Source organism: Lemur catta, chromosome 2, assembly GCF_020740605.2.
Source record: "Lemur catta isolate mLemCat1 chromosome 2, mLemCat1.pri, whole genome shotgun sequence".
NCBI lineage: Eukaryota > Metazoa > Chordata > Mammalia > Primates > Lemuridae > Lemur > Lemur catta.
Genome location: NC_059129.1, coordinates 25,674,628 through 25,698,198, shown reverse-complemented (window position 1 = coordinate 25,698,198; position 23,571 = coordinate 25,674,628). Strand labels below are relative to the sequence as shown.

Genomic DNA, 23,571 nt, shown 5'->3' with positions numbered 1-23,571 from the left:
TGCAAAAACTGGAAGAATTTATTAATAAACCATCTAAAGGAAAATTTGAAGGATAGAAAGAATGATTCTATATGCAAAATTTGAGATTCAAGAAGGAATGAATACGGAAAATGGTAAATATGTAGATGAGTATAAACAAACTGTATAAAACAGTAAGGTCTAATTTGTTGGGGAAGGAAGGAGAATAGACAGAACTAAAACAATGTACAACTGCATGTAAGTTGGAAGGGACAATTAGAGTTAAAATGTCCTTGGGTCCTTGCAGAAGACAGAAATCCAAAAACAAGCAAGCAAAGGGAAAAAAGAAAAGGCAAGATAAAGTGAAGCACATAATGTAAGAAATAAATCTAAATATATCAGTATTTTATTTACAAACAAATAAAATCTCTAAAGAACAGATTGGTAGAATGGACTAAAGAACATAATCCAGATATAAGCTATATGTAATAGACCTCAAACATACACAAAAAGATTGAAAGTAAAAAAATGGAGACCAGTCAAATATTAACCAAAAATAAAGTTCATATATTAACAGATACATTACTATTAAAAAACATTATTTTTGAAAAAGGGTCAGTATGTAACAATAAACAGTTTGATTTACCAGGAAGCTATAACCATTCTAAACCCAAATGCAAATAACAAAGCTTTAAAATATTTAAGGCAAATATGGGCTTGAATACAAATGGAGTAAATGAAAACGTCATCTTCATGGATTTTAACACACCTCTCTCTGTAACTGATATATCAAACATACAAAAACAGAAATATCATATTAGTATCACATTTAACACTTTCGATCTCACCCAAGAGAACACTGTACTCCATAACTGTCAAACACACATCCTCTTCAAGCACCTGTGCAACAGTTTTGGAAACTGACTGAACACTAGGTCATAAAGCTAAGTCTCCATAAAGTTCAAAGACCACATTCTCTGACTACAATGCATTAAATCAGAAATCAAATAACAAGGCCCAGTGCAACGGCTCATGCCTGTAATCTTAGCACTTCAGGAGGCAACACAGCAAGACCTCGTCTCTACAAAAAAATAGAAAAATTAGCTGGGCATGGTGGCATGTGCCTGCTACCTGGGAGGCTGAGGCAGGAAGATTGCACGAGCTCAGGAGTTTGAGATTTCATTGAGCTATGTTCATGCCACTGCCATTATGTCCAGGAGGAGAGGGGAGGGGAAGGGAGGGGAAAGGAAAAAGGAAAAAGAGGAGAGGAGAGGGGAAAGAGGAAAGAAATCAAATAACAAAATTATAACTAGCAAAATTCCTTATGTTTGAAATTTTAAAATATATTTCCAAAAACTATAAAAATCTATATTACATATCAATGTGGGTAAACCTCAAACAATGCTAACTGAAATAATTAAGTCGCAGAAGACTAAAGAATAGATTCATTTATATAAATTAAAGTACACATTCATTGGTGATTAACACCATAATAAAAGACAAAGAGAATAATTATCAAAAATTCACTCTAGTGGTTATCTCTGGGTGGTAAGGGGACTGTGAGGTATGGTGGAAGAAGATACACCAACGGCTTACCTCATGTCTTGAGGTAGGGCTAGAGATTTGGGTGATCATTTTTACTTTTTAAGCTACATATAAGCTTTAAACACTTTTGGGTAACAGAACTGCAATTATAGAAAATGAAATATGGGGAGGAGAAAAAAGAATTAGGTATAATTGTCAAGGCGGAGCTAATAAATGACAAGGGTAAAAAAAGGTGCCACCCATATCCAAGCTTCCTTCCTCGGTCGTCCAATGCCTCTTCTGGTCTCCTTCATCAATCAATAAAGGCAGAATCGCTTCTGTTCTGTGATATTTTTAGGAAAAGAACATTCTTATCCAAAGTGTCCCTTATATCACTCCAGGGATTGATTCATGGTCTTACCTTTCTTGATACAGGTTATGCTCACTAAAATGTCCATATCAAATTAAGTGTGTAGACACTTGTCCTTATCTTTCCACCTTACAAAGGGTGAGATGATATCAAGAGAAACAGAGGTGAGACATACTGCTTTACCTGCATGTCACTTTTGGCAGTTTTCACAGCATCAAAGAGATTGTTGGCTGGTGGCTCTGACTCTTTCCAGCCATGACCACGTACCATTCCGGACTCCTTCTTAGGGTGTTTTGCCATCTAGTAAGTATAAAAACACCAGAAATTTGAAAAAGTGAAAGTGACATTAACACTTGATCTTATCATTATTACATAAGTAGGCTTAAGCTGCCAATTCCACAGCAGAGTTTGAGTACCGAACTAAGACCTGAAATAACTGATTTTTTTTCTTATAAAATGTTTTATTTTCACAAAGCATCATATTTTACATAAAATATTGTGAAAGACTTAGCAGAGGGAGTACAAGGCTGCCTTCACAATGGCACCTCCTAAAACTGCTCCCTCAAATCAAATTTTTTTTATTCTTATTTCAGCATATTGCGGGGATACAAAAGTTTAGGTTATGTATATTGCCCTTGCCCCCCCCATGAGTCAGAGAGTCAAACGTGTCCATCCCCTAGACAGTGCACATCGCACTCATTATGTATGTATACACCCATCCCCTCCCTCACCCACATCTGCCTGACACCCGATCAATGTTATTCCCAAATGTGCTCTTAGGTGATTATCAGTGAAACCAATTTGATGGTGAGTACATGTGGTGCTTATTTTTCCATTCTTGGGATACTTCACTTAGTAGAATGGGTTCCAACTCTTTCCAGGAATAACTGATTCTATGTTGTGAACTTTATTACTCCTTTTTTCCTTTTAAAAAGACCTGAGTCCCACTCCTGTACCTTTAGATCCTAATGCCCTCTTCTCTTATTCTTTTCTCTTCAAAATTTGTCTTCTTCCTACTTCTGTCCCTTAATGCTCTGTAAGTCCTTTCTTTCCATTAACCATATCACCTGAGCCTCTTCCAGGTTTTTCTTTTGCCGCTTCCCACACCAGATTCAAAAAGAAAACAAAACTAACTCACTGGGGTTGTTTTGAGTGGTCGTTTTGCTGTTCTCTTCTTCACACTGCGCCTCAAGCTGTCTTCAAAGTCACTGTCTTCATCAGCGGACACAGAGTCACTATTCCTATGAGGTAGGTTCTCCTTAAATACAACCATCCCATTCCCTCTATGTAAAGGGTTAATGAATTATAATTTCTCTTTGTCTCTAGCTGTACCCCATTCTCTATGAGAAAAACATTCTCAGATTTTAAGATAAGATGAGCTTACGGTTACTAGAAAGTAAGGACAACGTCTTAAAGGAAAACTCTCCTGTGAAAGCAATGGAGGTGAAGAACTGAGGTGGGTGAAACACAACCCTTCCTAATATTCTCTCAATACGAGAATCAAATGGTAGTTAAGCAGGCAAAGAGGTCACTGCTCAATGTGGAAAAAAATAAGCATGGCTTGGGAAGTCATGTATGACTCATGCAAAAACAGGAGATTAATATGTACCTGGAAGTAAATTTCACCCCTTGAAACATAACCACATGTCTTATTAGAGTGAAGTTTATAACATTGATATAATCTGGTCCCCAGCAGTAGCACTAACAGAAACAAAAATGATTCAGAGAAGGCCAATTAAAATAATCAGGGGATAAAGCAGATCTTTTATGAGATTAGTTTTTGTCCTGGAAAGATTAAAAAAAATGATATATTATCATAACCTCCACAGAATAAACTCATATACATTAATATATAAAGATAGACACACCTGTTTACAAAATCCCAAATAAGAGAACCAAAGGACACCAACTTAAAAGTATATACAATTTGTCAGGCAACAAAATAAGGGACTCTTTACTTCCCCATCGCCCACCTCCCAGCCCCCACCAGAGGTTGTACATGCTGAACATAGAAATGTGTTCAAGAAAGGTTTAGACAAGATGACCGATGGATTCACGACAGTACATACTATTCTTGATTTCTACAACGTGTAGAGGCTTCGAAAACAAAACCTGTAGGTTGAGGGGGCGGTGTCACTGTTCTGAACCAATATAACATTTCTGATGTTTTCATACAGTTCCACGCATATTACCATCAATGCAGGAAAATGACAGAGGGGAAAGCTGCCGAGGACACAGGAGGTAGCTACACAATGCAACGACTTCTCATCAACTCCACTCACCTCTCTGAAGCATGCTCTGAGTCCCTGTCATCACAGGGCACATTGGCGGGGGAACTAGAAGATGCAGACAAGGCCCTCTGGGCACCTCCCGCAGCTCTTCGCAGTGGGGAGGACACACTGCTTGGGGAAGAGGAGCTATGGAGCCGGGAGGAGGAGGAGGAGCGCAGGGTAGGCATGGCGATCCAGCTAGGGAAAGAGACAGGAAAAGGCTCCTACCCACCACTGGTCCACCCCCCCAGCCCTGACCAATGACTTTCTTTCCAAGGGAACTACTCTGGAACGCGGGAGAGGGGGCAGGGGGAAACCACCAAAAAATAAGACAAAGAGTTGACCTAAGGCATCGAGGGATTAAAAACACCACAACCCCAGAAACAGGGCAGCGAGTTTCCTGTTGCTCTCCAAGAACCGAGTAAGGCACACACCAGGGCAGCTTCACACACACCCCTCTTTAGAAGCTTCTGAAGCGTAAATTGCCCGCCGCAAGAAAATTTGGCTCATGCATTTAAAAAGAAAAAGGCGGCCAGGCGCGGTGGCTCACGCCTGTAATCCTAGCGCTCTGAGAGGCTGAGGCCGGAGGATTGCTTGAGCTCAGGAGTTCCAGACCAGCCTGAGCAAGAGCGAGACCCGTCTCTACTAAAAATAGAAAGAAATTAGCTGAACAACTAAAAACATATAGAAAAAAAAAAATTAGCCGGGCATGGTGGCGCATTCCTGTAGTCCCAGCTACTCGGGAGGCTGAGGCAGAAGGAATGCTTGAGCCCAGGAGTTTGAGGTTGCTGTGAGCTGGGCTGACACCACGGCACTCTAGCCCGAGCAACAGAGTGAGACTCTGTCTCAAAAAAAAAAAAAAAGAAAGAAAGAAAGAAAGAAAAGATTCCAGACTGTCATTTCTATAACGCTAGGACCTGATTCCACATGGAACGGAATGGGAAGCTCTGAACGACTTGGGGGTGGAGGCACCACTGGAACGGGGCCGGAAACGCTGAAGGAGTAACCGCAGGTGTGTGCTTCCTCTATTTTTCTAGAAGGTGCTATCTACACCTGGCGGGGGTAAGCTTCTTTGGGCTGAGGAGCCTTCCAACCGCTTAAGAGAGTGAACTACCAGTCTCTCGGAGCCTGGGGCTGGGATCCTCGGGCTCTGCTGGGGAGGCCACTGAGGCAGGGACCGGGGAGGCTCCTCGTGCCAGGGCCGGGAGGGTGGGGGAAGGATTCTTGGGTCAAAAGGGAGCCTCACTGTCAGCGCCTGGAAGAGCGACTTCTGGCCGAGCAGGGTTCAGGAAAGGTCACCGCCTCAGGTCCCTCAGGTGTCTGTGGTCACCCCACTTTCGGCACAGGAGCCCGCCCTGCCGCTTCCCTTCCGGTGGCGGAAAAGCCCAGAAAAACGCGGGAAGGCACGAGGCACGCTGTGCGCAGGCTCAAACCCAACGGCTCGCCCCAGGGCTGGAAATTGTCGCGAGGCTTGGGAGTGTGGTAGCTCGTGCTCACCACGTTCCAGTCACACAGCCCCACAGCCTCGTGCGGCCGCGAGCTCCAGAGCGTGCGGTCCTGTCACGTGGGCGCAGGCGCGCGGGCCGCCAGCTTCAGCCGTGCTCCACCCCCAATTTCCCTCTGCATTGAGCGGGCTTCGGACGAGACAAGCAGAAGTCCCTTCAATCTGGCTTCTCAACTGCCATAGGCTGGGTTTCACCCAGGCCCTGCCTTCTGAGCGGCATAGCCACGCCCCCCAACAAAGACCACGCCCCGACACGAACAACCTTGGTGCGGCTGTGTCCCTCCCCCCTGCCGAGCTTTCCCGCTACATTGGCTTAATTTCTCCATTGGCCCCGCCCCCTAGGCCGGCTCCTTACCATCATTGGTGGGGCCCCGCCTTGGGCCCCGCCCCCTGTCCGGCTCCCGGCTCCCATTGTCTCGGCAGATGCCGCCTGGTCCAGCTATCGTGCTCTGTGTTCAGTTTTCGGGGGTCGCGCTCTTTCTCTGGCCCGCGGAACGGTCCCGCGGCCGAAAACCGGATTCCCGAGTTTGGGCGGCTCTTCTTTCCTCTTTAGGACCCACTTTGCTGTCCCAAGGTGGCTGCAGCTATGTCCGCGCTGCGACCTCTCCTGCTTCTGCTGCTGCCTCTGTGTCCCGGTCCTGGTCCCGGACCCGGGAGCGAGGCAAAGGTCACCCGGAGTTGTGCAGAGACCCGGCAGGTGCTGGGGGCCCGGGGATATAGCTTAAACCTAATCCCTCCCGCCCTGATCTCAGGTGAGGAGAAATAGAAAGATTAGAGAATTGGGGGTGGCGGGCGGGGGCGGGTCCTCCCCATCTCACAATAACTCTCTTCCCTTTCAGAGTGACCCTTATAATCATGTTTTCATCCTACAATAATGTCTCTCCTCTTCTTGTAACTTCCTTACCAGGATCACAATAACCCTCCTGTGCACAGAATAGCTCTCTTACTCCCCGCCCCCCACCCCCAGGAATCCCTTTCTCATAATTAGCACCCCCCCTGTGTGTTTCTTTCTTCACAGCCATGTTCTCCTTGCTAATTCTATGAGCCCCTTCTATGATAATACTTTTCTTGCTCACCAAGAAACCCCACCCCTCCAAATCCCATTCATCCCGTAGAAGCTGTCCTGCAAGTCCCTGGAGGCCTGGGTGTATGACGTTGGGGAGGGTCACCTGAGGACACTCTGACCACTAATTTTGCCTTCAGGACAGTTGTCAAATAGGTGATCCCATGGCAAATGGGAGTGGAGTTGGGATGGGTGTGGGGATAGGGTCAGGTGGGGATGAGGGAGCAGACAATAGAAAAGAGACCAGACAGGTAGAAAAGAAGGAACAGCCCCCAGAGATAGGCAGGAGATGGAAGGAATTTCATATATCACTTCCCACCATTCCTCCACATCTCCCTGTACAGGTGAGCACCTCCAGGTCTGTCCCCAGGAGTATACCTGCTGTTCCAGTGAGACAGAGCAGAGGCTGATCAGGGAGACTGAGGCCACCTTCCGAGGCCTGGTGGAGGACAGCGGCTCCTTCATGGTTCACACACTGGCTGTCCGGCACAGAAAATTTGATGGTGAGGACCTGGGATCCCCAAACCTGGCTTCACACCTCTTCTCTGTGCTCATGACCCCAGCAAGCTTCCTGTCCCCACTCCATCACTAAGGCACTGTACCCCTTCCTGGCCCTGGCTTAGCCCTTCATCCCTGCCCCAGACTCTCTTCCAGGGCCCTGCCCTCCCTCATTCCCAGTTTCTGACTCACTTGTCTTTTCTCTCCCATCCCCATCCCCTCCTGCCTCTGCCCTTTCACTTACCCTTCTTGGCCTCACCCCACCCTACACCCGTTTCCTGCATTTGCCGCAGAGTTTTTTCTGGAGATGCTTTCAGTAGCCCAGCACTCCCTGACCCAGCTCTTCTCCCACTCCTACGGCCGCCTGTATGCCCAGCACGCCCTCATATTCAATGGCCTGTTCTCCCGGCTGCGGGACTTCTATGGGGAGTCTGGTGAGGGGTTGGATGACGCCTTGGCGGATTTCTGGGCACAGCTCCTGGAGAGAGTGTTCCCCCTGCTGCACCCACAGTACAGCTTCCCCCCTGACTACCTGCTCTGCCTCTCACGCCTCGCCTCCTCTACTGATGGCTCTCTGCAGCCCTTCGGGGACTCACCCCGCCGCCTCCGCCTGCAGGTGAGGGTTCCCAACTCTTGAGCCTTCAGTCACCTCTGACCTGGTGACCTCTAAACTATGCACTACTCACCTCCAAACAAGTGTGCCCCAGTCACCCCTGACCTGGTGACACCCTCCACCCCACATTGCAGCCATCACTGAACTGGCGACCCCTGTCTCCAGCCTTCATCACCCCTGCCTGACCCAGCACTTCTTTAAGTGGACACCCCCCCACTCCCATTCTGTGCGTTATTTCGCACAAACATTCACCTGCCCTTGGCCTCCAGCCACCTTTCTGCCAACTCCTCCTTAATCCTAACATCTTGACTTCCTCTGGTTCAACTAAACAGGAATTAGGCATTCCATATTTAAGAGGCATTTTCATTTATAGTACGGCATTTAACTGTCATCATAACTCTGCGAGGTAGATAGTAGTATCCTTATTTTACAGATGAGAAAACTGAGCATTCCAGAGGTTAAGGTCTCACAACCAGTATAAGTGGTAGAGCTGTGCCTCACACCCGGGTCTTCTGGCTTCAAGTTCAGTGTTAGTTCTGATACACAATCTATCCCCAATCCCTGTACAACACAATCCCTCCATCTCCTCCCAAACCTAGTTCCCCTTAATCCTTCTAGACTGTAATTCCTGTGGGCCTCTTGAACCTGCCTCTCTGTACCACCAGACACTCTCCCCACCCCGAGAAAATCCCACAATCCTAACCCCCACTGCTTGTCCCTGTAGTGCAATATCTTGGCCCCAGTCTTGACTGACCCATGACAACCTTTTGGTTTTTCTCCCCTTCTTTCCTTTTCCCCAGATAACCCGGACCCTTGTGGCTGCCCGGGCCTTTGTCCGGGGCCTGGAGACTGGAAGAGAAGTGGTCAGTGAGGCGCTTAAGGTTAGAGGGGGCCTGAGTGTGGGCAGGACCCAGGGAGGGAGAGGCAGAAGTGGGAGAGACCTCATGAGGAAGAGTCAGGCACCAGCTGGCAAGAGAGGTCTGGAGGCTGCCCATGTCAGCCTCCAGGCCTTGTCATCCCAGGAAGGGCGGGGGGTGGGGGGGTGGGGGGCACGGGAGTGAAGTCTCCCCTGGGTCATGATCGATGGTTTCCTACCACCCCTGACCCACTCCTGCCCTCTGATGACTCATAGCCCTCGCCAGTTCCCGAGGGTCTGCTCACCTCCATAGCAATCCAGGATTGGAGTACTGGGCCCCCCTGGATCCCCCAGGGTCCCTCAATGACTCCCCTTCCCTGCTACTGAAGGCCAGATGCCTGGCTGGGCCTCTCTCACTGCCCATTCTCTCCTGACCTCCCAGCCCCACCTCTTGCCTCCTCCCTGTCTCCTCCCTCCCCAGCTATCATGGGCACACTCTCATCCTTGCATCTTGCCTCAGACCCCCCACTGCCTCTACTCCACCCAAGAAGCAGAGGCGCCTAGGAACCTCTGTCCTCAGATGTGTGGCACTCTTGTGGTCTCACTTGCTGCCATGTGGGGTCACCAACTCTAGGCACTCACGTCCAGCTCCCCAAACAGAGCCTGGGGAAGGTGGGGTTGGGTACTTGACTTCTCTCCGTGCCGAGCACCAAGCTTGACTGAGAGCAGCCACGGGGTTTGTGGATGACACAGCCCTGCTCTCTGCCCCCAGGTGCCGGTGTTTGGAGGTTGCAGCCAGGCTCTGATGCGTCTGATTGGCTGCCCCCTTTGTCGGGGGGTCCCCTCACTTATGCCCTGCCAGGGCTTCTGCCTCAACGTGGTTCGTGGCTGTCTCAGCAACAGGGGACTGGAGCCTGAGTGGGGCAGCTATCTGGGTGAGGGGATTCAAGAAAGCCTGGGATAGAGGAGGGTCTCGAGTATGGCTGGGGACTGTGTGTAAGGGGCAAGTGGGGTGAGCTGGGCTAAGGGCTCTAAGGTCATATCCAGGGGGAACATGGGAGGGGGCTCTTCTGATGTCAGTTCCCTTAAACACTTTGCTGCTTCTCTCTAAAGCCTGAGTGAGGATGTGTGGGAACATCCCAGTTCAGGATCACCCCTCATTCCACCCTTTCTATCCCTCTCCCTCCTTCTAGATGCTCTCCTGCTCCTGGCTGAGAAGCTCCAGGGTCCCTTTTCCTTTGAACTGGCGGCTGAGTCTATTGGAGTGAAGATCTCAGAGGGTTTGATGTTTCTGCAGGAAAACAGCGTGAAGGTGTCAGCCCAGGTACAGGGGAGAGAAGGGAGGAGGTGAAGCCTGGGATAGGGGGACAGAGTGGGGGTGTCAGCCCAGGTTCAGGGGAGAGAAGGGAGGAGGTGAAGCCTGGGATAGGGGGACAGAGTGGGGGTGTCAGCCCAGGTTCAGGGGAGAGAAGAGCAGAAGTGAGGCCTGGGGTGGGAGGACAGTGTGGGTGGCAGGGAGACATGGTAGGGTATCTGGGGAGACTATGGGGTCAGACTGGGGACACAGGATGGGTTTCACTACTGGGGGACCATGTGTGAGTTCTTGTCCCTGTGCCGCAGGTGTTTCAGGAATGCGGCCCTCCTCACCCGGTGCCGGCCCGTAACCGCCGAGCCCCTGCGCCCCGGGAAGAGGCGGGCCGGCTGTGGACGCTGGTGGCCGAGGAGGAGCGGCCCACCACGGCAGCGGGCACCAACATGCACCGGCTGGTGAGTGGCGAACGCAGGCGGGGTGCGGGGCGGGGCGGGGCGGAGCTGCGGTTAGGGGGCGCTCCAGGTCGCCCCACTCTCTCGCTCGCCCAGGTATGGGAGCTCCGCGAGCGGCTGGCCAGGATGCGGGGCTTCTGGGCCCGGCTGTCCCTGACGGTGTGCGGAGATTCCCGCATGGCAGCGGACGTCTCGCAGGAGGCGGCGCCCTGCTGGACCGGGGCCGGGCGGGGCAGGTGAGGCGCGGCTTGCCGGGCGGCGGCGGGGAGGGCGGGCCGAGGGGGCGGCCGGGCGGAGCTTCGGGGCTGGTCTGCTCGCAGGTACTTGCCGCCCGTAGTCGGGGGCTCCCCGGCCGAGCAACTCAGCAACCCCGAGGTGCAGGTGGATGTCTCGGGCCCCGACGTACCGACACGGCGGCGGCGGCTGCAGCTCCGGGCAGCCACGGCCAGGATGAAGGCGGCCGCGCTTGGGCACGACCTGGACGGGCTGGACGCGGGTGAGCCCCGCCCACTGCCTTTCGACTCCCTCCCCTGGCTCGTAGTTCCCGCCCCTGCCTCCACTCTTAGCCTTCGTTCATTCACTCATTCATTTTGCAAGCGTTTATTGAGCGCTGACCTCAAAGGTAGAAGATAAAAGACCAATGAGTGGTTCTCTATACTTGAGTTTACGGTCCAGTGGGGGAGACCCGAAAACATTCTTACAGAACAGTGGGAAGCTTCTTATAATGGGCAAAAGGCAGTGGGAGAATGGGGGAGGGGGTGACATTGGGCTGGCTCTCCAAGGTGGAGTTTGCCAGAGAAGCAAGGCACAGACTAATTTTTTTTTCTCTCCTTGTGTCTGTCTGTCTGTTTCTCTCTCTGTCACCCTCCCCCCACCCCTCTTCCTGGCTGCTCTCTGCTTCTTTGTACTTTTGCTTTTTCTGGCTTTTCCTGTTTATCCTCTCTCCCCATCTGCCTGTGTCTCTCTTTTTCTCTCTCTTTGCCTTCCTGTCACTCACTGTCTTTCTCCCTCCTCCCAACCCCATGGATCTACCTGTTTCTCTCTCCCCTGCCTTTCTTTCTCTGTTTTTATCTTGATTTCTTTTCCCCACCCCTGTCTGTCTCTGTCCCTCTCCCTTGTTGCAGATGAAGACGCCAGTGGCTCTGGAGGGGGACAGCAGTATGCAGATGACTGGATGGCTGGGGCAGCAGCTGTGGCCCCCCCAGTCCGGCCTCCTCGGCCTCCGTACCCTCCTCGAAGGGACGGTTCCGGGGGCAGAGGAGGTGGCAGTGCCCGATACAATCAGGGCCGGAGCAGGAGTGGGGGGGTGTCTGTTGGTTTTCACACCCAACCCATCTTTGTTCTCTCCCTCTCAGCCCTATCCCTGCTTGGACCTCGATAACAGGGGAGGGGCGCCCTAGCATCAGAAGGGTTCGTGGCCATTTCCCCTCCTCCCCCCTCAGCTGGGTCTGGGGAGGAGTAGGAAGGGGCTACAGAAAGGGTGAAGGGACTTCGCAGGTGAATGGCTGGGGCCCCAAATCCAGGAGATTCCCATTGTGGGATTGGGGGTGGGTGGGTGTTCACAATATTTATTTTTTCATTTGGTAACTGGGGAGGGGGGCCCTGGGGGTATTTATTTAGGAGGGAGTGTGGTCTCCTTAGAGAGTGTGGCCTCCAGTCCTCTAAAGCTGGGGCTGATGATCAACCAACAAGGGAGAAAGGGAGGAGTTTTAGAGTTGCATAGGCGATGGGGCTTGAAGGAAGTTAGAAGTGGGGAGGGGTGGAACTCTAATGGGGTGGGGGCACCTGGTCTCAAAAGGACAAAGCCAGGCACTGACAGGGTGCAGGGCAGGGGACTGGGGGTATGTGAGTAGGATGTGAGGTTCAGTGGGCCTGGGTTCTGTTGAGTTTTTTCAGTATCCATTTCTTAAATGAAAATAAAAAAATACCTCATCTCATTATCTCTGTCATCCACGTCCTTCACAAACTCCAAGTTTCATGTTTCAGTGTTTGAATCAGTGTTCAGTGTTTATTCTGCAAATAAATGGTAATTTATTGGACCCTGTGTGTGGCTTTCTGTGCCTTCAGCGTCAGTCCCTGAGTCCCCGCTCCTAGCAGAGACCCCTGGGGCCTCTGTGACTGGCTCAGTTTCTGCCTGTCTTGGAACCTGTCCCCTGGGCACAGGCTGGGGAGAGACCCCCCCCATCTCCAAGTTGCCCACCCTCAGGGGAGAATTGTGGGGACCAGTTAGGAGCTGTGTGAGGAAATGCCTTGTCACCTGCCAAATGCTCTTTGAACATAAGGCATTAGTAACATTATCACACCACTGCCCCTTCCTTCAGGGTGGGGGACCTTGTTCTCTTCGTGTCAGCCTCTGGCTACCTTGTCATGTCCTTGACAATGTCTGCTTTCAACTCTTGTCTATCACTTTCTCGCTCCTTTCTGATGCCTGAATGAATCTTTTGTTCTGTAGAAAGCTGAGAGAAAAAGGTAGAATTGATTCCTGAGTTCGAAAGGAGGGTGGAAGTGGTGTCTTCCAGGAGCAGGCTGGGTGCCCGGAGGGAGCGGGCAAGATGCAGGGAGGGGGAGACCCGAAGAGGCGATGGAAGCCGGAGCAGCTGGTCCGTCGGGCTGGCGGGACAAAAGAAGAGGGGAGGAGCCTCGGCGCGGAGAAAGTTTGTGGAGAAAGTTGAGCTGAGCGAGGAGCCGGGCGGTGGCTGGGGCAGGCGGGAGGGCCCTGCCGATTTCCCTGCTGCTCCCCTTGTGGCCTGGTGAGTGGTCAAAGGAAGCTGAGGCTGGGGCCAGTGGAGCGACCCTTGAATTTATGGGAGGAGACTCGAGGGGCTCATAGAATCCGGGGGTGGGGGCAACAAGACTGGCAGCAGACTGAGCAGTCACCAAAGCTGGAGGGGACAGAGGGCTGGGATGGGAGCAATGGGAAGAGGAAGATAGGTGGAAGGGAACGAAGAACTCTGCATGGGGGAGTCGCAGTGGATCCTGGGGGCTGGGCTGGGGGAGGGAATTGGGGAGTGATGCCAGAGGAGGCGGGTCTGGGTAGTAAGTGTGGGTTCTCTCTGCCTGGGGTCATCTCTGTCAGGGAAGGGGGCCGTGGTCCGTGATTGGGAGTTATAATCTGAAGGGGCGGGACCAGACTCCCAGTGGATTAGGAAGCTCTGTTTGTGTTTTTCTCCGTATTTTTGTGTGATAGAGTTCTCTCTCTCTCTCTCTCTCTCTCTGTCCAGACCCACCCTCTCAATCTCCTCTGGGTGCACTGATTGGGTAGGAAAGTGGGATGGGGGTGTGTCCACGATCCGGGTTTCTCTCACTCACTGGGGTCTGCCCGGAGCAGAGAGGGGAAAGAGATGCCTGAGTTTACCCAGTGGCTCTTACTGACGTCAAAGCCACTCCTGTAAGTCCTAACCTCCCTTCCTCCTGCCAAGGTTCATCAACCTGTGTCCTGTCTGATCCTCCTTCCCTCCTTATAGCTCCTCATCCCCAATTGTGACAGTCAGAGGGGCTCAGGAGAAAGCCAGGGGCCTGGCCTCCATCTGACCTGTCATAACAAGCTGATGGGTCTGGTCTCTCTGGCTGGCCGTTTCATTCATGATTTGGGTGACTGTCTTTTTCTCTTTCGCTTCCGACTCCCTGAGGCTCAGGCAGAACCATGGCAGGGATTGGGGGGTGGGGTGGTGGGAATTGAAGACAGGAAAAAGGCTGGCAGCGGAGTTAGTAGTTGTGGGGCCACCTAGAAGAGTCTGGGTGTTGACAGTACCTAGACCACTTCCCCCTCCCTGAGTTAGGTCTCAGCTGCAGCAGGAGAGGAGGCTCTACCCCTCTCCTTAGACTCCCCTCCTTCCCCCTCATTTCCCTTCTAGACGCTGACAGAGGCAAAAATCTGCTAACTCAGGGGGCAGGCTCAATCAAGGCTGCGAGCAGGCCTGGGGAATGACCCCTCGATCTCCAACCGGCGCCTTCCGTGGCTGCAGGGCTGTCTCAAGCCATCTCTGCCTCTGTTCCCTGCCCTGGATCTGTCCCTCTCTAGCCTCACCCTTCCCTGTGCCACATGGGCCCTCTGTCTCCTACCAGGACAATGAGGCTCTGGGGGCCTCGGAGCCTGGGGGTGGCCCTGGGAGTCTTCATGACCATCGGATTTGCCCTCCAGCTCTGGGGGGGGCCCTTCCAGAGGAGGTGAGTTCCCATCTTGTCCCATCTCCCTACAGATGCCCCCCACTTGCTCCTTCCCGTCCCACCTGGAGCTGTGACTCTCAAGACTCCATGCCCCTCTGGTCTTCTCTCCACAAGAAGCCCGTCCACTCGCTGCTGAGGGACAGGACACTCCCCCTCCATCTCTTCCCAGGCTCCGACAGCCCTGGGCTCCATCCCCTCGACCAGCTGCTCAGTCCTGCCCACCCCGGCAGCGGCTTGTGTTCCTGAAGACACATAAATCCGGGAGCAGCTCTGTGCTGAGCCTGCTGCATCGCTACGGGGACCGGCATGGGCTGCGCTTCGCCCTCCCTGCCCGCTACCAGTTCGGCTACCCGAGGCTTTTCCAGGCCTCTCGGGTCAAAGGCCACCGACCCCAGGGTGGAGGCACCCAGTTCCCCTTCCACATCCTCTGTCACCACATGAGGTTCAACCTGAAAGAGGTGAGGGGTGTTGTGGAGGGTGGGTGGGGCTGGAAAGATATGGGCCCAGGCCTGGGGGCTCCCCAGACATCACCTCACCCAAAAGTTGCACATGGAGGCCACAGGGTGGGATTTCCTGTTGCCCTCTCCTCAGGCGTCCCTTCCCGAGTAGTTTCTGGAAGCCAGAGTCCTTCTCTTTCCCACCTGGTGCTACCCCAGTCTCTTTCCTTGACCAATTTATTTCCTTGATGCCAACTCTGAGCCCCCAACTCTCCTTCCAGGTGCCCCTTGTCCTCCTCAGTGTCTCTGCCACTGCCACTACCAGGGCTCCTGCTCCTCCACTGCCTCCTGACTTTTCTTCCTGTCATTCCCCCCATCATGTCTGCCAAATTTTTCTTTCTGTTAATTTTTTGTAGAGACGGGGTCTTGCTATGTTGCCCAGGCTGGTCTCGAATTCCTGGGCTCAAGCGATTCTCCCACCTTGACCTCCCAAAGTGCTGAGATTATAGGCGTGAGCCACTGCACCTGGCCATCTGCCACATTTTGAGGATCAGCTATATTTCAAGCCCTAGGCTGAGAACAGCAGAATAGTTGGGTGGAAACTGAGTCCTGCCTCCCTCCCAGAGCCTCAGTTCTAATGGGGAGACCAGCGCATGCTCATACAGACACACAGGAACCCGAGAGCTCTTGTCAGAAGAAAATCAACATGCAAATGAAAACATACAGGGAAGGAACTAACCTTTACTGAATGCTGGATACTAATCTTACCATCACCTTTCCAGGAAGGTATTGTAAGTGTCTCCAATATACATACTAGGAGTTCAAGTCTCAGGGAGGCTGACTGGCCTCCTTCAACACACAGAAAGTGGCAGAGCTAGAATTTGAACTCAGGTCCATGTACTCCAAAGTCAAGGCTCCTTCTGAGGCATGTGTATGTGTGTTTGTATCCAGAATGGTGTCTATCAAAAGAGATGGAGCTTTCTGGAGAGATGGGTTTTAAAAGAAAAGGTAGACATGGCTTTGTGGTAAGAAGAACATCAGACATTCTTGGAGCAAAACATCAGCACAGGCATGGTTGTGTGTGTGTAAGAGGGGGAGTATGTGCACCCATGGAAGAACTTCAGCAAGGGCTGCAAAGACACCTTCATTGAAGCTGGAGGACTGTGGGCATGATCCAGTGGGCACCAAGGGGCCACTGTTGGGAGTGAGGCAATGACAGTAGGTTTCCCCAGAGGCTAGAATGATGACCTTCATTGCCACCACCATTCATTGACTACCTACCATGTTCCAGGCACTTCCATATTCTTCCAGGTAAGTGTTAACCCAGATTTACAGATAGAGAACAAAAACTCTGAAAAGTTCAATAATATGCCCAAAGTCACACGATTAGTAAATGGCAGAATTGGGATTTTATTCCAGGTCCATTGGAGGCCAAAGTCTGTTGTCATCTCTGTTTCCCTCTGCCTTCAGGCTTTGCCTTCTAGGTGTGCCATACTTCTGGAGCAGACTGGAGAACAACATGGCAGGGAAAGGTCAGATTCAATGATGGAACTCATTTTCAGAGGCAGAAACCCTCCAGGGAGTCCAGGTGCTAGGTCCTGATATGGATCTGCCTGCATTGTTAGGGTGTTAGCCTTATTCCTTCCTTCCGGGGCAGAAGTGGAATCATATGTCCCAGCCCCCAGGGCAGCACCCTGCCAAGTGGCCATGGCTCCCCAGAGCCCCAGTCCAGGGTGTCTTTTGCTCTCCAAGGTGCCCAGGAGCCTCTGAAGTACCTTGCCCTTCAGCCTCCTGGGCCTGGCCTGCCCACCTGCTGCCTATATTTCAGACAGTCTTATTGTTGCCCTTTCTCTTCATTGTTTGCTGCCACTGACACCCACCTCCTCCTGCCTCGAGGTGGCCTAGGGCCGTTCCCTTCTTGGAGCTGTAACCAAGAGCCCCAGAGTAGGTAATCAGTAGGTTTTATTTGGAGAAGTAAGTACAAAGCCTGGTTCCTAGAGGTTTTATTGACCAAGACAGACAGAAAGGCCTAAGGAAATGAATGTCCTCCAGAAGCTTCCCATGCACCAGGTTTCCTTATATCCTTTATCTCATGGATCCTTCATAATCAACTGAGAAGGTATGATTATCCCCATTTTACAGATAAGCAAACTGAGTCTCAGAGATGTTAAGTAACTTGCCACATAGCAAGTGACATAAGCTGGGGGTTCCTAGCAGAGCTGTGAGAAGGAGGTTTGAGGACTCTGGGGATCACTGGGCAGTTGGCTTGTGCTTACTTTCTCCTGGGCCCAGTTCTTTCTCCCTATGTCTGTCTTCTCTCCTCTGCAGGTACTTCAGGTCATGCCTTCTGACAGCTTCTTCTTTTCCATTGTCCGAGACCCCGCTGCCCTGGCCCGTTCTGCCTTCTCCTACTATAAATCCACCTCATCGGCCTTTCGCAAGTCACCATCCTTGGCTGCCTTCCTGGCCAATCCTCGAGCCTTCTACCGGCCTGGGGCCCGTGGGGACCACTACGCCCGCAACTTATTATGGTTTGACTTTGGCCTCCCCTTTCCTCCAGAGATGAGGGCCAAGAAAGGGAATCCTCTTCCCCCCAGAAACCCCAACCCCCCACAGATGCATGTCTTGCCTGCTGGTGCTGGCCCTCGAGCCCAAGCCCTAGATCCCAATGCTCTCTTCCATCCTGTTGCCACTGTTGTTCATGGTCACATCCAGACAGCCAGCCCTGCCTCTTTAGATTTGGGGTCTTCGTCCTTCATCCAGTGGGGCCTGGCCTGGCTGGACTCTGTCTTTGACCTGGTCTTGGTGGCTGAGTACTTTGACGAGTCACTAGTTCTGCTGGCAGATGCCTTGTGCTGGGATCTGGATGACGTGGTGGGCTTCATGCACAACGCCCAAGCTGGAGGTGAGCAGGGCCTCAGCGCTGTCGACAACAGCGGACTGACTGCTGAGGATCGGCAGCTGAACGCACGGGCTCGAGCCTGGAACAACCTGGACTGGGCTCTCTATGTTCATTTCAACCGCAGTCTGTGGGCTCGGATAGAGCAATATGGCCAGAGACGTCTAGAGAGAGCTGTGGCTGAGCTCCGAGCTCGCCGAAAGGCCCTGGCCAAACACTGTCTGTTAGGGGGTGAGGCTTTAGACCCCAAATACATCACTGACCGTCGGTTCCGCCCCTTCCAGTTTGGGTCAGCTAAGGTTTTGGGCTATGTACTTCGAGGTGGACTGAGCCCCCAAGACCAGGAGGAGTGTGAGCGCCTGGTTACCCCTGAGCTACAATACAAGGACAAGCTGGATGCCAAGCAGTTCCCCCCTACGGCCCCACTGCCCCTCAAGACTTCACAGCCGCTCCCTCCACAGGCATCAGACTCTAGATTTAGGCCAAAGAGCAGCTAAGTTACAAGGGGCACATGTGATGAGTGCGGGTCAGCTAGATGTCATTCTGCTTCTCTCAGAAGGGACAGGACTCTGCTCTGATGCAGGCCCCAAGTCCTCTGGCCTTGGACTCAGAATCCCAGTCATTGGGCTCCCAGCAATGCCTCTCTCCTCCACCCACGTTACCCCCTCCCCTTTCCAGCTCTAAGGCAGGTCCTCGCAGCACTCTCCAAAGCTCCCCGGAGGGGCAAAAGATGGAGTGAGCCCGAGAGAGTTTAGGGCGTGGCGAGTTGGGATGATACGTCCATTTCTCTATGAAATATTTGTTATTGGGCTATGTTCATTTCACTACGAAATGTCTGCTGAATGAATAAATGATTTGGAACTTCTACTAGACTTATGTAGGACAGAAAAGGGAGAGATAGAGAATATTCCTGGGAGAAGCGGGGTTGGAAGGGGTCCTTTCAATATTTCTTCACAAAATCCATCCGTGGTCTCAGCTCCATTCTTGCAGCAGCCCACTCGCGCCGGACCCCGCCTCCTCCTCCGCGGCCCGGGCGCCCACAGACTCCGGGGCCTTGGAGGCCACGCCCCTCCCCTTCCGCTTCCGGTTTCTGGCCAGTCATTCGGTTCCGTAACCCGGTTCCGGCATTGCCGGGTCTCGGTTCCGGATTCGTTGCCCCGGTTCCTGGGCCGGGCTGGTCTCATAGGTCGCGCGCAGCATCCCCCGGGCGTCGGGACTCGCCGGACTCACCCTAGCGGGTCCCCTCGTCCTCCGCGGGCCCCGCCGGGGCTGGTGTCCGGTCCCGGGCGCACTGTCCTCGCCGCCCCATGGAGTCCCAGTGCGATTACTCGATGTACTTTCCGGCCGTGCCGCTGCCGCCGCGCGCGGAGCTGGCGGGGGACCCGGGCCGGTACCGGGCGCTGCCCCGGCGCAACCATCTGTACTTGGGGGAGACTGTCCGCTTCCTGCTGGTGCTGCGCTGCCGGGGCGGCGCAGGGTCCGGCGCTGGGGGCGGTCCGGGCTTGGGCTCTCGAGGGGCCTGGGCAGAACTGGCAACCGCCCTGGCCGCCCTGGCCTCGGTCAGCGCTGGAGGCGGGATGACAGGGGGCGGGGGCACCAGCGACCAGGATTCCGAACCCCCAGGGGGAGGGGATCCTGGCGGTGGGGGGTTGTTTCGAGGCTGCAGCCCTCTTCTCACCCACGGCCCGGGCCCTGCTACCTCAGGGGGAACGACTACGGTGAGGAGCCTGGGGTGACACGACACAGGGGGGAGGGGCGGTTTGCTGGGTGCCAAAGACAGGATGGAGGTGGACCCTGGGGACCTAAGGCAGGGGGCAGATGACTGCCAAGGAGAGGGGAGGGCACAGGGAGGGCACGAGGGACCACATACTGCAGATCTTAAAGGGAACGGCTGCAGGCTGCCTCTGACTCTCTACTGACCTCTTTACCCCTTTCACAACCCCAGCTGCCTGTGGAGGAACCGATTGTGTCCACAGACGAGGTCATCTTCCCACTCACTGTTTCACTGGACAGACTGCCCCCAGGGACACCTAAGGCCAAGGTAAGATCAGCGAGAGGTGGAGCTGTTGTCCTAATTCAGACGCCCTTTCAAGACTCAGCCACTTGTCTCTCCTCTTGACTGTGGTCCTGTGTCCCTCAAACCCAGATTGTAGTGACTGTGTGGAAGCGGGAGGTTGAGGCACCAGAGGTCAGAGATCAAGGCTACCTGAGATTGCTGCAGACTCGATCTCCTGGGGAGACCTTCCGGGGCGAGCAGAGTGCTTTCAAGGCCCAAGGTGGGGAGGAGAATGAATGCAGAGGGGAAAGGCTAGAAACTGGGATTTCGGGGACCAAGTGGAGGGGTCAGACTGGAAAGTGCCTTATGGGGGAGAAGAGGAAAATCAGAACTGTGGGTTGGAGGTGAGGACTGCGCCCAGATCATCATTTCTTGCCTCTCCCCTCTCCTTTAGTGAGCACCCTGCTGACTCTGCTGCCCCCTCCGGTTCTGAAATGCCGGCAGTTCACTGTGGCTGGAAAACACTTGACCGTGCTCAAGGGTGAGCAGATCTGCCCACTCAAGTCTTGGGTAGCAGCAAGGGAACTGACTGGATGGTAGTTACTCTGGGCAGGCTAGAAGGGACAGGTCCATTTTTAGAGGATAAAGGTGGGGCCTGAGGGGTCCAGCTACTTGGAACTGAGCTGGCTATCTCCAACAGTGCTGAATAGCTCCTCCCAGGAGGAAATCTCCATCTGGGATATCCGAATCCTCCCCAACTTCAATGCCAGTTATCTACCTGTCATGCCCGATGGCTCTGTGCTGCTGGTGGACAATGTCTGGTGAGGTCCTGGGGAGGGGCAGGGCTGTGAGGTGGTAGGGACGGGGGCAAGGGGTGAGCTCTGGCATGGGGAGATCATGACCTGTCCTCTTTTCTGAGCTAGTCACCAGTCTGGGGAGGTTTCCATGGGCTCCTTCTGCCGGCTCCCTGGTACCTCTGGCTGCTTCCCCTGCCCACTTAGTGCCCTGGAGGAACACAACTTCCTGTTTCAGCTGAGAGGGGGTGAACAGCCCCCTCCAGGGGCCAAGGAGGTGAGCATAAGGCGCTGGTGTGTTCAAGGAAAAGGGATAAGGAAAGGCTGTGGGAAGGAAAGACCAGGGGGGTGACTAAAGATGGGAGGGGATCTCTACTACATTTGACACCTTCCTTTGTCCCTCCGACAGGGCTTGGAAGTTCCCCTGATTGCTGTGGTTCAGTGGTCCACCCCGAAGCTGCCCTTCACTCAGAGCATCTATACCCACTACCGGTGAGTGTATGGGACCCCCTGCAGGTACTGCCTGTCCACCTCTGTTGCCTGACACACACATCTGGCTTCCCTCTCTCACTGCTCCTAGACTGCCCAGCATCCGCCTGGACCGCCCATGCTTTGTGATGACTGCTTCTTGTGAGTCCCCTGTTCGGACCTATGAGCGTTTCACTGTCACCTACACACTGCTGAACAATCTCCAAGACTTCCTTGCTGTGAGGCTTGTGTGGACCCCCGAGCATGCACAGGCTGGTAGGTCAGCTGCCAGGCTGGGACCTAGTCCCAAGGGAGGGAGGACAGCTCAAATCTGGTGTCAGCCCCACTACAGTGGGTAACTTATGGCAGGTGGTTCAGCTCTGTACCTGGGTGGTCTTCATAGTGTCACAGATGGAGAGTTTAGTGAGGCAGTGCGACAGAGTGATTTTAAGGACATAGACACTGGAACTGCACTTTCTGGTATGCTTTCTACCTCTCTCATTTACTAGCTGTGTGACCATGGGTAAGTTGCTTAACCTCCCTGGGCCTCAGAGGCCTCACCTCTAAAATAGAGCAATTAATAGCTCATGGGGTTGTCTTGCAGATTGATGAGTTGATACATGTGAAGTGGTTAGAACAGGCCTCAGCATGCAGTAAGCATTAGCTATCATCATCTGTGCCACACAGCAAAAGATAACATTTGCTCAGTTTGCTTCATCCACAGAATGGCTTTGAGGACCAAATGAAGCTGTGCTCATGAAGGCCCTTTGGGAACTGAGGAACGCTGTAGTGTTTCCTGGTCCCTGTTTGTGCCCCCAGGCAAGCAGCTGTGTGAGGAGGAACGCCGGGCCATGCAGGCAGCCCTGGACTCCATCGTCTGCCACACACCCCTCAACAACCTGGGCTTTTCCCGGAAGGGCAGTGCGCTCACCTTCAGTGTGGCCTTCCAGGCTCTGAGGACGGGGCTCTTTGAGGTGGGCTGCAGAGGGTCTGGGCTGAGTGCTGGGTGATGCAGAATGTTAGGGGATGAGGCAGGACCCTTAGCTTCTGTGGATGAGATATAATGGGGGGGGACACAGAAAAGCTGGGTGGAGGGAGGGGGGATTTAGGTGCGACATTGGTCAGTCATATGGGGAAGGGGCTTTGAAAGGTCTGGGACCTGGAAGGCAAGTGGGAATGCTGAGCTGTGCCACCCACCCCAGCTGAGCCAACACATGAAACTGAAGCTGCAGTTCACGGCCAGCGTGTCCCACCCTCCGCCTGAGGCCCGGCCCCTGTCTCGCAAGAGCAGCCCCAGCAGCCCTGCCGTCCGGGACTTGGTGGAGAGGCACCAGGCTAGCCTGGGCCGCTCTCAGTCCTTCTCCCACCAGCAGCCTTCCCGCAGCCACCTCATGAGGTACAGAACTGGGGAGTGGGGGTAGGGGGTGGGGGGTGGCACTGGACTGGGTGGAGGATGGAACCAGGGAGGGAACAGGGAGGGTCCTGGCTCTGACGGAGCCCACAGCCTCTGCCTTCTCCCAGGTCAGGCAGTGTGATGGAGCGCAGGGCCATCACGCCCCCTGTGGCCTCCCCTGTCGGCCGCCCCCTCTACCTGCCCCCGGACAAGGCTGTGCTGTCTCTGGACAAGATTGCCAAGCGCGAGTGCAAGGTCCTGGTGGTGGAGCCTGTCAAATAGTGCCGTGCCAGCTCTGCTCCCTCTTACACTCCAGAAACCGAAAACCCCTGGAGGGGTCTTTACTCCCAGGCTGTGCCTCCCCTGGGAGCCTCCCCCGGGGGTGAAGAGGCCCACCAGAGCTGCCTGTCTGTGTCTGCTGATGAGGGACAAGGGACAAAGCTGTGAAATGGGTGGGCATGGCTGCAGCACTAAGCCAACAGTATTTCCTCGATTTCCATGGGGGGGGCTGGCCCCACCCCTAGGCCAGGGTAAGGGCTCCAAGAGCTCCCTTGCCCTCCGACCTTCACCCTGGTTCTAAGTTTACAAAGTATTTCCTTCATTCCTGTTTAGCCCTTTCCTGCCTCTGACATTCCCTCCCACCCACCCGCAGGGCTGAGGTTAGGGTGGTGATAGCAAAAGGCCTCGACAATGACCCTCCTGTCTCATGGGTCAGGGAGACAGCTAGGGGCCTCCTGCTGCCCCTGATGTTTACGTTTGCAGCCTGAAGCACTTTAAGTTGTATTTTTTTGTCTGTTCCTATAACTTATTCTCCAACTACTGCTTCCAACTGAAATGAGACTATTAAATGCCTGTTCAGGAGGGCGAAGAACAATTGCTGTTTATGTGTTAATGGAAGGAGCAGAGACCACCGGGGCTCAGGGTGTTTCCCTTCCCCATGCTCGCAGATGGCTCCCCTGCTCCCTTCCCGTACATTTTTTTCTGATTAACAGTTCTA

At 53.4% G+C, this 23,571-nt stretch overlaps 4 protein-coding genes across 5 annotated transcripts in view; 3 read left to right on the top strand and 1 right to left on the bottom strand.

Annotated features, from left to right (window-relative positions):
* Positions 1–5,513, bottom strand: part of STAG3 (stromal antigen 3) — a 32,857-nt gene extending 27,344 nt beyond the window's left edge. Inside the window, exons 1-4 of the mRNA XM_045541411.1 lie at positions 5,425–5,513; positions 4,135–4,320; positions 2,991–3,093; positions 2,036–2,152 (exon numbers count right to left, since the gene is read on the bottom strand). Of these exons, the coding sequence (XP_045397367.1) occupies positions 2,036–2,152; positions 2,991–3,093; positions 4,135–4,310 (396 nt within the window). The 5' untranslated portion in view covers positions 4,311–4,320; positions 5,425–5,513. The remainder of the gene's footprint in view (positions 1–2,035; positions 2,153–2,990; positions 3,094–4,134; positions 4,321–5,424) is intronic.
* A 517-nt stretch (positions 5,514–6,030) lies between these two features.
* Positions 6,031–12,459, top strand: GPC2 (glypican 2). The gene is made up of 10 exons (XM_045541414.1): positions 6,031–6,378; positions 7,034–7,192; positions 7,481–7,803; positions 8,601–8,681; positions 9,429–9,591; positions 9,850–9,980; positions 10,277–10,423; positions 10,517–10,656; positions 10,741–10,916; positions 11,545–12,459. The coding sequence occupies exons 1-10, from the start codon at positions 6,213–6,215 to the stop codon at positions 11,799–11,801; spliced, it is 1,743 nt and encodes a 580-aa protein (XP_045397370.1). The 5' UTR covers positions 6,031–6,212; the 3' UTR covers positions 11,802–12,459.
* A 506-nt stretch (positions 12,460–12,965) lies between these two features.
* GAL3ST4 (galactose-3-O-sulfotransferase 4) lies at positions 12,966–18,788 on the top strand. 2 transcript variants are annotated; one of them, XM_045541416.1, is made up of 4 exons: positions 12,966–13,170; positions 14,275–14,587; positions 14,757–15,045; positions 17,353–18,788. In XM_045541416.1, exons 2-4 carry the CDS (start codon positions 14,463–14,465, stop codon positions 18,418–18,420), a joined length of 1,482 nt encoding a protein of 493 aa, XP_045397372.1. In that variant the 5' UTR covers positions 12,966–13,170; positions 14,275–14,462; the 3' UTR covers positions 18,421–18,788. The 2 variants fall into 2 exon arrangements, with proteins under 2 accessions (XP_045397372.1, XP_045397371.1); XM_045541415.1 differs by lacking the exon at positions 12,966–13,170 and adding an exon at positions 13,759–13,808.
* Positions 18,789–19,002: 214 nt separating this feature from the next.
* On the top strand, positions 19,003–23,448 carry TRAPPC14 (trafficking protein particle complex subunit 14). Its single transcript, XM_045541412.1, has 11 exons — positions 19,003–19,641; positions 19,869–19,964; positions 20,070–20,199; positions 20,374–20,460; positions 20,620–20,740; positions 20,843–20,990; positions 21,123–21,205; positions 21,294–21,457; positions 22,001–22,155; positions 22,384–22,577; positions 22,703–23,448. The coding sequence occupies exons 1-11, from the start codon at positions 19,231–19,233 to the stop codon at positions 22,854–22,856; spliced, it is 1,743 nt and encodes a 580-aa protein (XP_045397368.1). The 5' UTR covers positions 19,003–19,230; the 3' UTR covers positions 22,857–23,448.
* Positions 23,449–23,571: the final 123 nt, after the last annotated feature.

What these genes read in the sequence shown, in the direction of transcription:
- GAL3ST4 (XM_045541416.1), top strand. Translation starts at nt 14,463, where the DNA reads ATGGGCCCTCTGTCTCCTACCAGGACAATGAGGCTCTGGGGGCCTCGG. An exon ending in GGGGGGCCCTTCCAGAGGAG is followed by an intron (nt 14,588 to 14,756) that starts GTGAGTTCCCAT and finishes ATCTCTTCCCAG; the next exon opens with GCTCCGACAGCCCTGGGCTC. An exon ending in TGAGGTTCAACCTGAAAGAG is followed by an intron (nt 15,046 to 17,352) that starts GTGAGGGGTGTT and finishes TCTCCTCTGCAG; the next exon opens with GTACTTCAGGTCATGCCTTC.
- GPC2 (XM_045541414.1), top strand. Translation starts at nt 6,213, where the DNA reads ATGTCCGCGCTGCGACCTCTCCTGCTTCTGCTGCTGCCTCTGTGTCCC. An exon ending in TGGTCAGTGAGGCGCTTAAG is followed by an intron (nt 8,682 to 9,428) that starts GTTAGAGGGGGC and finishes CTCTGCCCCCAG; the next exon opens with GTGCCGGTGTTTGGAGGTTG. An exon ending in ACCGGGGCCGGGCGGGGCAG is followed by an intron (nt 10,657 to 10,740) that starts GTGAGGCGCGGC and finishes GTCTGCTCGCAG; the next exon opens with GTACTTGCCGCCCGTAGTCG.
- TRAPPC14 (XM_045541412.1), top strand. Translation starts at nt 19,231, where the DNA reads ATGGAGTCCCAGTGCGATTACTCGATGTACTTTCCGGCCGTGCCGCTG. An exon ending in ACACTTGACCGTGCTCAAGG is followed by an intron (nt 20,461 to 20,619) that starts GTGAGCAGATCT and finishes TATCTCCAACAG; the next exon opens with TGCTGAATAGCTCCTCCCAG. An exon ending in CTGCTGGTGGACAATGTCTG is followed by an intron (nt 20,741 to 20,842) that starts GTGAGGTCCTGG and finishes TTTCTGAGCTAG; the next exon opens with TCACCAGTCTGGGGAGGTTT.